General features: G+C 44.8%; 1 protein-coding gene across 4 annotated transcripts in view; it reads right to left on the bottom strand.

Annotated features, from left to right (window-relative positions):
* JAG2 (jagged canonical Notch ligand 2) overlaps window positions 1–12,455 on the bottom strand; it is an 85,229-nt gene that overhangs the window by 35,263 nt on the left and 37,511 nt on the right. For all 4 annotated transcript variants that reach the window (XM_077266190.1, XM_077266179.1, XM_077266196.1 and 1 more), the window contains exon 3: window positions 7,676–7,730. In XM_077266190.1, the coding sequence (XP_077122305.1) occupies window positions 7,676–7,730 (55 nt within the window). The remainder of the gene's footprint in view (window positions 1–7,675; window positions 7,731–12,455) is intronic.

The raw sequence follows: 12,455 nt of genomic DNA, 5'->3' as shown, positions 1-12,455 counted from the left end.
ACGGTCCGTGTGGTCCTCTGTCGGCACACGGCTGCAGCACGTGTGCCACGTGAGCACACGGACAACTCCGGTACAGATTTTTCCGGTACCGGAATTATCTGGATGTGTGAGACTGGCCTAAAGGGAATCTGTCAGTAGGATCAACCCTTCTATTCAGTCTATATGGCCATGCAGGTTACAGAAAGTGGAATCAAACGATACCTTGATGTGTGCAATCCGATTAATGGTTCCTGAATAATGCACATTTTTTCTTATATGCAAATGAGATGTTAAAATCTCGGTGTCAGATTAAGATTGGGATTTCTCGGTAACCATGCATCAGATTGCAGATATCAAAGTATCATTTTATACAATTTTCTATGACCTGCATGCCCATATACATGGCTTTGGGTTCACATTGCGTTAACAGCAGCAAGTTCAACACATACGTTAACGGGCTGCTGTTAACGCAAGTGCCGGTATGGCTGTCCGCTAGCGCAGATAGAGGATCTGCTAGCTCTATCTGCGCTAGCGGTGACGGACCCGGAAACGCTGCAGCCCGCGTCTCAGAGTCTGTCACTCAATGACGGAACATCGCTAGCGCACGCCCATTTTGGGCGTGTGCTAGCGATGCGTCCGACATTGCATTCAATGGCGGTGTTAACGGACTACGTTACACCGCGTTATGCCGCGGTGTAACGTAGTCCGTTTAACGGACGCGCAGAACGCAATGAGAACCTAGAAGGGATCAGCCTACTGAGATTCCCTTTAAGCTGTGGGAAAATGAAAAGTGGCTTCTTGAAAAATAGAAAATTATAATTGTTAATTGTAGAAAATATATTTTGCCATCAAATTCTTCCCAAGATGTAATCTGTCCGGAATCTAGGCCCCGAAGCAAAAAGCCATTGTCAGTGTTTGGACTGCAATGATTGCACAAGTATCAAGTAGGAGTCAAGTGCTGGGTTGAGGCAACCTTAATCAATAACCGCAATCACAGGTCAATAAGCAACCACAATCACAGGTCAATAAGGTGCTACCAGTACAGTAGCACTCTGCGCCTCTTGCCCACCAGGGCTCCTCTAAGTTTCCATGTAACAAGTATCACCCGCAAATGATTATTATTTATTTATTTTTTTTAATTGGAACCCGAAATGTAAATGTGGACCCAGGCCAGAAAGCATTAAGCTACTTACGGTAGCGGCATTTCTCGGAGGCCCATGACAGCACGACGAGAGAGGGGATCCGCCCATTAGGAACAGGAAACCTACAGATACAAAAGGGCGGCACCTCTCCCCTGCATCAGTTGTATTTCAGAGCCTTGAGAGGACTACCGCGGTTAGTGGCACACAAAAATATACATTATATACAGTTTATATACAATATTATAACCCATATATTGGAACTGGGTATTATACGTGAGATATATACATTATAGGAGGTGCAACCCCCACGTGAATAGGGAGGGAACTAAGGGTGCTGTCATGGGCCTCCGAGAAATGCCGCTACCGTAAGTAGCTTAATGCTTTACTCGGACTCCCATGACAGCACGACGAGAGATTTACAGAGATGTAACACTACCTTAGGGAGGGACTATAGCTTGCAGCACCCTTAACCCGAAAGTGAGATCAGAGGAGGCCCCTAAATCCAACCTATAGTGTTTAAAGAAGGTGGACGGGGATGACCATGTGGCCGCCTTACATATCTGGTCGATTGATACTCCAGATTTTGCAGCCCAGGATGTAGCCATGGCTCTGGTGGAATGCGCCCTCAGATTCTGCGGAGTCGGACCCCCACCTGCAGTATAAGCCAAAGAGATAGCCTCCCTAATCCACTTCGCTAGTGTGTACTTTGATACCCTGAGTCCCTTTCTAGGGTTTTGGAAAGATAAAAATAACGCATTATCTTTCTTCCATGTATCAGTAACAGAGATGTATTCTAACAGGCATCTCCTAACGTCTAGTGTATGGAGTAGCTCTTCTTTAGGGTTGGAGGGATTGGGAAGGAAAGATGGTAAAACTATCTCCTGTGACCTGTGAAACCGTGATGACACTTTTGGTAAATAGGCTGGGTCCGGTCTGAGGACTACCCTATCTGGCAGAAACTCTGTGTAAGGGGAAATTCTGGAGAGAGCTTGTATGTCCCCTACCCTACGGGCAGATGTTATCGCTACCAGAAATGCTGTTTTAAGGGATAGGGCCTTGATTGAAGCTGATTGTAATGGTTCAAACGGCTCTCTAGTCAATGCTGACAGGACTAGATTAAGATCCCACGGCATAGATCTATCCTTATGTATGGGTCTAGCCCTGCTAGAAGCTTTTATGAACCTTGAGATCCAATAATTATTGGCGATGTTACAGGAAAACAAGGCCCCTAGGGCCGAGACTTGTACCTTTAGGGTACTAGTGGATAGATCTAGCTCTAAGCCCCTTTGCAGGAATTCTAAGATCTGTTTTATAGGAATTCCCTCTTCTAAATTAAAGTCAGAAGAGGCTAGGAATTTCCGCCAGGTTCTAGCATAGATTGTTGTTGTAATCTGCTTTCTACTTTTCATAAGGGTTTCAATCAAATTTGGGGAGAACCCTTTGTCCCTCAGTAACGCCCTCTCAAACTCCATGCCGTTAAATGGAGATTCTTTACTTGAGGATGGCTGATCGGACCCTGGTGGAGCAAATCTGGGATGTCCGGAAGCACCCAGGGGTCCTCCACTGACATGATCCTGAGCCAGGTGAACCAGGCCCTTCTGGGCCAAAATGGGGCAATCAAAATAACTCTTGCCCGATCCTCTCTTATCTTCCTGATTACCAGAGGTATCAAGGCCAGCGGGGGGGAACGCATAAGCCAGCCGAAAGTTCCAACTGATCAGAAAGGCGTCTACCGCTAGAGGATTCTCCCTGGGATTTAGGGAACAGAATTTTACTGTCTTTCGATTGTCCCTGGTGGCAAATAAATCCACCTCTGGATGTCCCCATTTGTGGACAATCTGGTCGAACACAAGACTGTTTAGAGACCACTCCCCTTGTCTCAGGGTGTTGTGGCTTAGAAAGTCCGCTTTTACATTTTCTTTTCCTCTTATGTGCAGTGCGGTTAAAGATAGAAAATGGTCTTCCGCAGTCTGGAATAGACGATCTGTCACCCTCATCAATGATTCGGAATGAGTTCCACCCTGGTGATTTATGTACGCGACCGCCACCTGGTTGTCCGAGAGGATCTTGACGTGGTGACCCTGCAGATATGAGAGTAATTTTTTAACTGACAGTTCAACCGCCATTAACTCTTTTTGGTTGGAGGAGGCTGATGTTAAGGGGTCCCATAGACCCTGAACTATCATGTCGTCCATGTGTGCTCCCCAACCTGAAGGGCTAGCGTCTGTCGTTACAATACGTGTCGCCTGTGTCACCCAGGGAACTCCTGCCGATAAATTGTCAGTGACTAGCCACCATCTAAGAGATGTCAGTGCTTCTGGACCCAAAGTAATCTGACTCTGCAAGGAGCCTTGCAAGATTCTGTCATTAACCAGTACCTCGGATTGTAAGGGTCTGGTGTGAAATTGGGCCCACCGGACAGCAGGAATGCACGAGGTTAGAGATCCTAACAGTGACATAGCATGTCTAAGTGTCATGGATGGATTATCAGTTGCTCTAGACACCTGTTGTTGGATGTGTAATAACTTGTCGGGCGGAAGACAACACTGTTGGGTCTCTGAATTTAACAACAGTCCTAAGAATCTCTGTATTTTCTGGGGCTGTAATCGGGATTTTTCATAATTCACAATCCACCCCAGATGCTCAAGTTTGGTTGTGGTTGTCTGTAGCTGAGAGAGGCAATGGTCTGCTGAATTCCCAACTATAAGGAAATCATCCAAATAGGGGACAATTAAGATGTCAGACTCTCGTAAGTGTGCCATGACTTCGGCCACTATCTTGGTAAACACCCTAGGAGCCGCTGATAAGCCAAAGGGAAGAGCTCTAAACTGGAAATGACGAATTTGTCCCCCCATTGACACAGCTACCCTCAGGAATCTCTGGAAGTCTTCATGTATTGGGACATGATAGTACGCGTCCTTTAGATCTACAACTACCATGAAGCAGTGTTTAAACAACATTTTTATTGCTGAACCAATTGATTCCATCTTGAACGATTCATTGGTCAGAAAATTATTAAGGCCTTTAAGATTTATGATCGTTCTAAATGATCCGTCTGGCTTCTTGATCAGAAAGAGAGGAGAGTAAAATCCTCTCCCTCTTTCTGATACTGGAATTTCAACCAAAACATTCTTGAAGCATAAGTTTGTGACCTCTGCTTCCAAGGCTGCTTGCTCAAGGGGGGAGGAACGTAAAGGGGTTAAATTAAATTTATCTCGAGGCCAGTGATCAAAGTCAAGTCTTAGACCTTTCGCTATGATGCCTCGGACCCATTTACTGTTTGTAATGTCAAACCAAGCTGATGAGAAAGCTGACAGTCTACCCCCCACGGGGACCGCTAGTCATTGGTCCGTTTTTTTCTGTTCTTTCGAGGAACGGCGAAACATATAGCCCGTACCTCTTCCGCGTCTGTCCTCCCATCTAAAACTCTCTCTAGAGGGTGAGGATCCGCGTTTTTTCCCGCGACCAAATCTCCTTTTAATGAAGGGTCTGCGGTAGGATGCTGAAGATGGATTGGGAAATTTCTTCTCATCATCCCCCGCTTTCTCCAGCAACTCATCCAGAGTTGGTCCAAAGAGATATTCTCCTTTACACGGAATGGCGCAGAGTTTAGTTCTGGATTGAATGTCGCCAGACCAGCACTTCAACCATAAAGCTCTACGAGCCGCGTTGGAGAGTCCTGCCGCTCTAGCCGCCATCCTGACTGAGTCCACAGATGCGTCTGACAGAAAGGCCGCAGCATTCTGCATTGTTGGTAAAGCCTTCAGAATGGAATCTCTGGAAGCGCCGTCCTTGAGCTGGGACTCTAACTGATCCAGCCAGACCATTAAAGACCTGGCTGTACATGTCGCGGCAACAGCTGGTCTTAGAGATCCTGCCGCCGTCTCCCAGGTTCCTTTAAGAAAAGCATCTGCCTTTCTGTCAAGGGGGTCTTTGAGGGTCCCCATATCCTCAAATGGCAATGAGGCCTTCTTCGACGCTTTTGCCACCGCCGCATCCAGCTTAGGGGCTTTATCCCATGTTTCCACAACCGGATCGTCGAAAGGGTACCTGCGTTTCAACGCTGGCGGTAAGGAACCCTTTTTCTCAGGTTTCTTCCATTCTCGGAGAATCAGGTCTTGGATTTTTTCGTTCACCGGGAAAGATCTATGTTTCTTACGATCCAATCCGCTGAACATCATATCCTGCTTTGAGGGCTGCGGTTTGGGCTCTTCTATCCCCATTGTGCCTCTAACAGACTTGACGACTTTGTCAATTCTATCCAGGGGTAGACAGAATCGTCCAGACTCCTCATCTGATGAAGAGGAGGAAGGACTTGAGTGATAGGCACCCTCTTCTCTTTCTTCCTCCGAAGAATTAGAGTCCAGAGGGGTCCTATGTTTGGAACCTCCCGCTTGGGACAGGGACCGTAAGGATTCCCTTACTTCCAAACGGATCATTTCTTTCAGGTTAGCCGCACTCACAGATTCTTCCGCCACCTAGGGGAGGACAATATAGGTGATAAATACTATCTGACCTAATGTCACTTCCACCCAACCACTCCTGTAGACCTCACCGTCTGTTGTATACAGGGGGTACATAATTTTTTGGGGCAAGAATCAGGTAAGGGGACCCCACAGAGGGCACATTCCTTATGCCTTGACTTGTCCGTGCTTTTCTTCCCCTAGAATGATAAAGTATAGGGGGCCTGCGTCACAGAGTGAACTTTCACGTAGATCACTTACCCGTGCGCCAAAGTAAATACCGGAATACGAGGGGGTTCTTTCCTAGCCGAAGCTCTGGATTCTTTTGCGGACGAGCTTCTTCGACTGGACTGGTCGCTTCTGTCTTTGGGCTTCTGACGCACCTCATCCAGCTGCTGCTGCTGCTGCTGCTCACCACCACTCTCCATGATGATTTGCGACCAAAAGCAGGGCTCTGTAGTTGTCACCTGCTTAAATCCCCCTTGGATCCGGTCAGCAGATAGGTCAGACGCTGCCCCATTGGCTCAGGATACCGCAGGGAGGCAGGAACCATGTGGGAGAAAACCGGCATCAGGATGCTATGGGCGCCGCCATCTTGGATCGACTGCGCATGCGCAGACACCCGGCGACCCGGAAGCGGCTGCTAACTCCGCCCCCTCACGTCACTGCACCCGGAAACGCTCCAGCACACGCTGAGAGCGGTGCAGGACGCCGGGAACGGACCGCAGCGCTCCGGGAGTTCACCCAGACAGCCCTGACGCCGGCACCCCACATTCACCGCACCGCTGCACCACCAATGGATATACTTACCAGCGCCGACGCTGATGGAGGCAGGAAATCCTCCGGACTCCGCTCCCTGCTGCGAACGCCACCGCGTGCAGTCCAGCCAGGACCACCGTGTCGTCTCCAGGGTTCTCCGCACCGGCCGAGGTAGGAGACCCCCCCGCTACCAGATTCGGTCCGGCCGGCCTGGGCTCCTTTTCTTAATCTGTAGGCACCCGTCCCTTTAGGAACAGGAAACCAACTGATGCAGGGGAGAGGTGCCGCCCTTTTGTATCTGTAGGTTTCCTGTTCCTAATGGGCGGATCCCCTCTCTCGTCGTGCTGTCATGGGAGTCCGAGTAAAAGGTAATTTTAATACCTTCATACAACCATAGGTAAAGGCCCACCAAAAGGATGCCCAGACAGACCAACATTCTTTGCTCCTCTATAGTCTTAAAAAGGGCAGTGGTAATAAGGAGTTTAATAAGTTTAGCAAGACAGATTTAGGCAACGGTTACCTCCAAAACTGCCAAATACAGTTTCTGAAATCCAACTACAGTACATTTCCTAAATATATTTCCACATGTGGCTTAAAAATCGAGACATGTAAAAAAAAAAAACCCAAACACCCCACCATCGATAGCAAACTTCATACCCAGGTTACAAGAAAATCATTAGTGCCGTCCCCAGAGATCTTGTTAGTGGCGCCTGTGCTATACGCTTAGGAGAGGAGCTTTGGCACCCAATACTATTACAGTCCGGATTGAGACAATTACACTGATTATTTTGGTTCACAATGATAATCCAAAACAGAGAAAAAGATCAGCTCGAAGAGGAGAAATATGGGGAGACAGCAGCAAGGGGAAGGGCGGGAGGAGGGAGAGAAGGTTGCAAGATGGGATCAGAGAAAAGAGAAGGAAGCAAAGGGTGGGGGGGGGGTTAGAGAAGGCTGAAAGGGAGAGAAAAGGCTCCAAGGTTGGGGGGGGGGGGGGCAGAGAAGGCTTAAAGGGACAGAGAAGGCTCTAAGGTTGGGGGGCAGAGAAGGCTGAAAGGGAGAGAGAAGGCTGAAAGGTAATGAGAGAGAGAGAAGGCTCCAAGATAGGGTCAGAGAAAAGAGAAGGCTGCAAGTAAGGGGGCGGGGGGAGGAGGAGAGAAGGCCAAAACGGGACAAGGGAAAGGCTTAAGGGGATGGGGGGGGGGGGGGGGGGACGCTGGGAGAGAGAGGGAGATCCAAGTGGGGGGGGGGACACACAGAACGATGCAAAGGAGGGGAGACAAAAAGAGGGAGAATAATGGAGGCAGCTTTCCATAAATATAATGAAATACTTACCAACTTTGGTGTCATTATCCCAGTCCCAAGCCTCCAAAATCAAAGTGAAAGATCTCTGGAAATAAGAGAAAATATGAGATTACAAAAGGATCCCCATTTTTAAAATATAAAACTACACGCCACAATTAACCCCTTAGTGACAGAGCCAATTTGGTACTTAATGACCGAGCCAATTTTTACAATTCTGACCACTGTCACTTTATGAGGTTATAACTCTGGAACGCATCAACAGATCCCGCCGATTCAAAAGACGGAAATACGGCAAATTTTTAAAATTTTGCAATTTTCTAAATTTGAATTTTTATGCCCTTAAAGCAGAGAGATATGTCACACAAAATAGTTAATAAACAACATTTCCCACATGTCTACTTTACATCAGCACAATTTTGGAAACAATTTTTTTCTCGTTAGGAAGTTGTAAGGGTTAAAAGTTGACCAGCAATTTCTCATTTTTACAACAAAATTTACAAAACCATTTTTTTTTCTTTAGGGACCATCTCACATTTAAAGTCACTTTGAGGGGTGTACATGACAGAAAATACCCAAACTTGACACCATTCTAAAAACTACACCCTCAAGGTGCTCAAAACTACATTCAAAAAGTTTATTAACCCTTTAGGTGCTTCACAGGAACTGAAACAATCTGGAAGGAAAAAATGAACATTTAACTTTTTTTTTTGCAAACATTTTACTACAGAACCAATTTTTTTTATTATTACAAGTGTAAAAAGAGAAAATGAACCACAAAATTTGTTGTGCAATTTCTCCTGAATACGCCGACACCCCATATGTGGGGGTAAACCACAGTTTGGGCGCACAGCAGAGCTTGGAAGAGAAGGAATTCCGTTTGACTTTTTCAATGCAGAATTGACTAGAATTGAGATCGGACGCCATGTCGCGTTTGGAGAGCCCCTGATGTGCCTAAACAGTGGAAACCCCAGACAAGTTACCCCATTTTGGAAACTAGACCCATTAAAGGAACTTATCTAGATGTGTGGTGAGCACTATGATCCCCCAACTGCTTCACAGAAGTTTATAATGTAGAGTCATGAAAATAAAAAATCATTTTTTCCACAAAAATGATCTTTGCGTCCCCAAATTTTTACTTTCATAAGGGTAAAAGGAGACATTAGACCACAAAATTTATTGTGCAATTTATCCTGAGTACGCTGATACTCCATGTGGGGGACCACTGTTTGGGCACACATCGGCGCTCAGAATTGAAGTAGTGACGTTTTAAAATGCAGACTTTGATGGAATGGTCTGCGGGTGGCATGTTGCATTTTCAGAGCCCCTGATGTACCTAAACAGTAGAAACCCCCACAAGTTACCCCATTTTGGAAACTAGACCCCCCACGGAACTTATCTAGATATGTGTTGAGCATTTTGAGCGCCCAAGTGCTTCACAGAAGTTTGACGCAGAGCCATGAAAATAAAAAATATTTTTCTTCCCACAAAAATGATTTTTTAGCCCCCAATTTTTTTTTATATTTTCGCAAGGATAACAGGAGAAACTGGACCCCAAAAGTTGTTGTCCAATTAGTCCTGAGTACACTGATGCCCAATATGTGGGGGTAAACCACTGTTTGGGCGCACGGCAGAGCTCAGAAGGGAGGGAGCACCATTTGACTTTGAGAGCAAACTTGGCAACTGCAACTCTAACCCCAACCCGATCCATAATCCTAATCACAACCCTAACCCTAATCACAACCCTATCCCCAAAACACCCCTAACCCCAATCCCATCCCTAACCATAACCCTAAGCAAAACCCTAAGCCCAACACACCCCTAATCCTAATCTCAACACTAACCTCAAACCTAACTAACCCCAACCCTAATCCCAAACCTAACCCTAACGCCAACCCTAACCTCAACCCTAACCCTAACCTCAACCCTAACCCTAACCCCAATTTTAGCCCCAACCCTAACTTTAGCCCAACTCAGTTTAGCCCAACTGTAACCCTAATTGGAAAATGGAAATCCATACATTTTTTTTAAATTTTATTATGTTATCCTAACTAAGGGGTGATAAAGGGGTCGGGTTTATTTACTATTTTTTTATTATGATCACTGTAATAGAGCCTATCACAGTGACCAAAATGAAACAAGAGGAAGAATCTTCTTCTGCCGGACGGCAGATCACGGCAGGCGCACTGCACATGTGCCTGCCATTTTCTTACCGGAGGAAGAAGCCGGCGGCCAGGAGGTGACGCAGGAGGATCCAGAGATAGCGGTAAGTATGACAGGTTCCCCTATCCCCCCATTTCTCTGTCCTCTGATGTGCGATCACATCAGAACAGAGAATGACAGACATTTTTTTTTTTTTCTTTTTTTTTTGTGGTCGCCGGTAAACTGTTAATTACCGGCAATCGCAAAACAACTCAAAACAGGAGTTGGTAAAAACCGACCCCGATCATGTTCTTTGGGGTCTCGGCTACCCCCGGCAGCAGAGACCCCAAAGATCTGCCAGGTGTCGTTTTTTTTGTGGCAGTCGGTAAACGGTTAATTGGTGGTCGCTATACACTTTTTCCACAGCGCCGTTATGTTACATCATGACCAAGGATAACCATAGACACAATCTTTGTAATGAAGCATTTCAAGAAAAGATTTAGCTCTATGCACAATGTACTGCAGTTTAAGGGAAAAAAAAAAAAAAAAGATGAAAATATACATATTTAAATTTCTTACGATGCAGACTTGCTTCTCTTAAATATGCTACATGATGTTACAAATGGGAAGCTATGCTCAATTTAAAACAAAATCACTTAAACATTAAAATCAGCTTCTGCAGAAGGTGATAATTCTTAACCTAACAATGCATCATTCATGAATACAAGTGGTGGGCGGCTTGTCACTTCTGCATTTCCAAAGAAAAAAAAAGGGCGTACAATAGGCCTAACCTAGGTGGACTACTGTGATGAACAATATTCCCAATACACGATGCAGGACCAATCTTTTCAGCCATAAATCCTATTAGGAAAGATGAATATGAGTGACACTCTGCTATACATCATCCATATAGAGATCTAGATTACAAAAAAAATAAATAAATTTACAAAATAATTCGAAAAAAATAATGAAAATAAAAATTGAAGAACAAGACGTCGAGAACGTTGTGATGCCATAGCACTCTATAGCATACAAAGTACTTGAGCATCACGTTCAAAGAAAATAAAAGTACATTATTAAAGAGATTCTAATGAGCAGAGCATCCTTTTCTACCCATGTACACATACGACAAAGGTAATTCCCAAAAGGAAACAAAAGTAGAAGCCAGTTTGGCCACGCAAGTGACCGACTTATAAAAACTTCCGAAGACATCACTAGCTATCAAACTCTTGTAAGGTTTCAAACTGCTGGGCTCCCTAGTTAGAGGGTCTACCATGGTAAAAAGGCTACAAGGCTAGGAATTCCTGCTCTCTAGGATTCAAGAATGATGCCACAAGAACAAACATACTGCAGTTCTGGAATAGTTAGCAGACCATTGCCCTCCTTGGAAGTCATCAAGTAATTCTTAGAAGAGCCTGTAAAGTCGTAATGTTTCACTGCTGTGCACTATGCATCTTGGCCTTTATCATTACTCATTAAAAAGGGACTGAAAACCCATCCCTTATCTCCCGTTGACATTAATAAACTCCCCTGTGACCATTATATGATTATGGAGCTCATCCGAGCAGTTATCCCACATTATAGTCTCATTTATATAAAAAATAAATAAATCCCTAGATGGTATTAAAAGGAATTGTTAAGATCAAAAAAAAAAAAAAAAAAAAAAAAAAAGTACACCATCTAAAAAAGGCAAACATTAAAAATTTGCCAAGTGAAAAAAAAGAAGGCTTTCCCAATTATACCAATATGAAGACACGCAGCAGACAATGTTTTCCACACAAGATTGCACTGTGCACAAGACGTCCACTGGGCATTCTGGTTAAACATGTGCCCTGATGTCTGTCTACATCATGATAGCGGAGATATTCATCACCACAACTGGATAAGTCACAAGAGGACAAGACACGGAGCTCAGCGTGACAACTGTGGCTGCAGCAGCTGTGCTTCGACCGACACCACTTCCCAGTTTTTAGCTTGTTCTTTCCAAACCTGCACTAATAAAAAAAGAAACTGCTCCTCTACATAGAGGCAAATCAAATGTTGACAATTTTTCTAAAAAAATAAATAAAATTCACCTCCTTTCAATTCTTTACAATAGGAAGCAAATAGTTGGCAGGAGCAAAAGTGTGGGCAAACCTGACCATAATCCCTTCAAGTATAAACTTGATGGTAAAGTTTCTGTTGGGCAAATGAAGTGTGACCAGGTCTAACTCCAAATACTTGTGGTTTCCTTGGAGTGCGTCTCTTAAAACTTACATTTAAGATAGCGAAACTGCATGATACTACTTGATCAATGAAGGTTAAAAAGAAAAAAAAAAAAAAGAAAAAAAAGAGCTCTGGTCTAAAACAGACACATTGGCTGGTAGGAGACACCAAGGTAGTAGTTTGGCTCCGATTTAATATGCGTTCACTACCTTCCCATGAGAGGGCAAAAACCTGAATCAGATCTTAATAATAGTGGTATAATGAAAGGAATTATATACACAGGAGATCTGTGGTCTCCAGATACAATACCCTGCACACCATTAGAAGGGATGGAGACATTTTACATCTACAAGTTGCAGATAAGGGCTGATCCAATATGTTCAACTTAGGAAAGAGAAGTTATTTCTGCCGTAACCGTCAAAGCCAAAGTTTGAAATTTAAGTCCAAATTTTACCCATTATTCCTT

This window comes from Ranitomeya variabilis, chromosome 1 (genome assembly GCF_051348905.1).
Source record: "Ranitomeya variabilis isolate aRanVar5 chromosome 1, aRanVar5.hap1, whole genome shotgun sequence".
Lineage (NCBI taxonomy): Eukaryota > Metazoa > Chordata > Amphibia > Anura > Dendrobatidae > Ranitomeya > Ranitomeya variabilis.
Note: the sequence above shows the minus strand (reverse complement) of the source record. Positions and strands in the feature narration are given on the sequence as shown.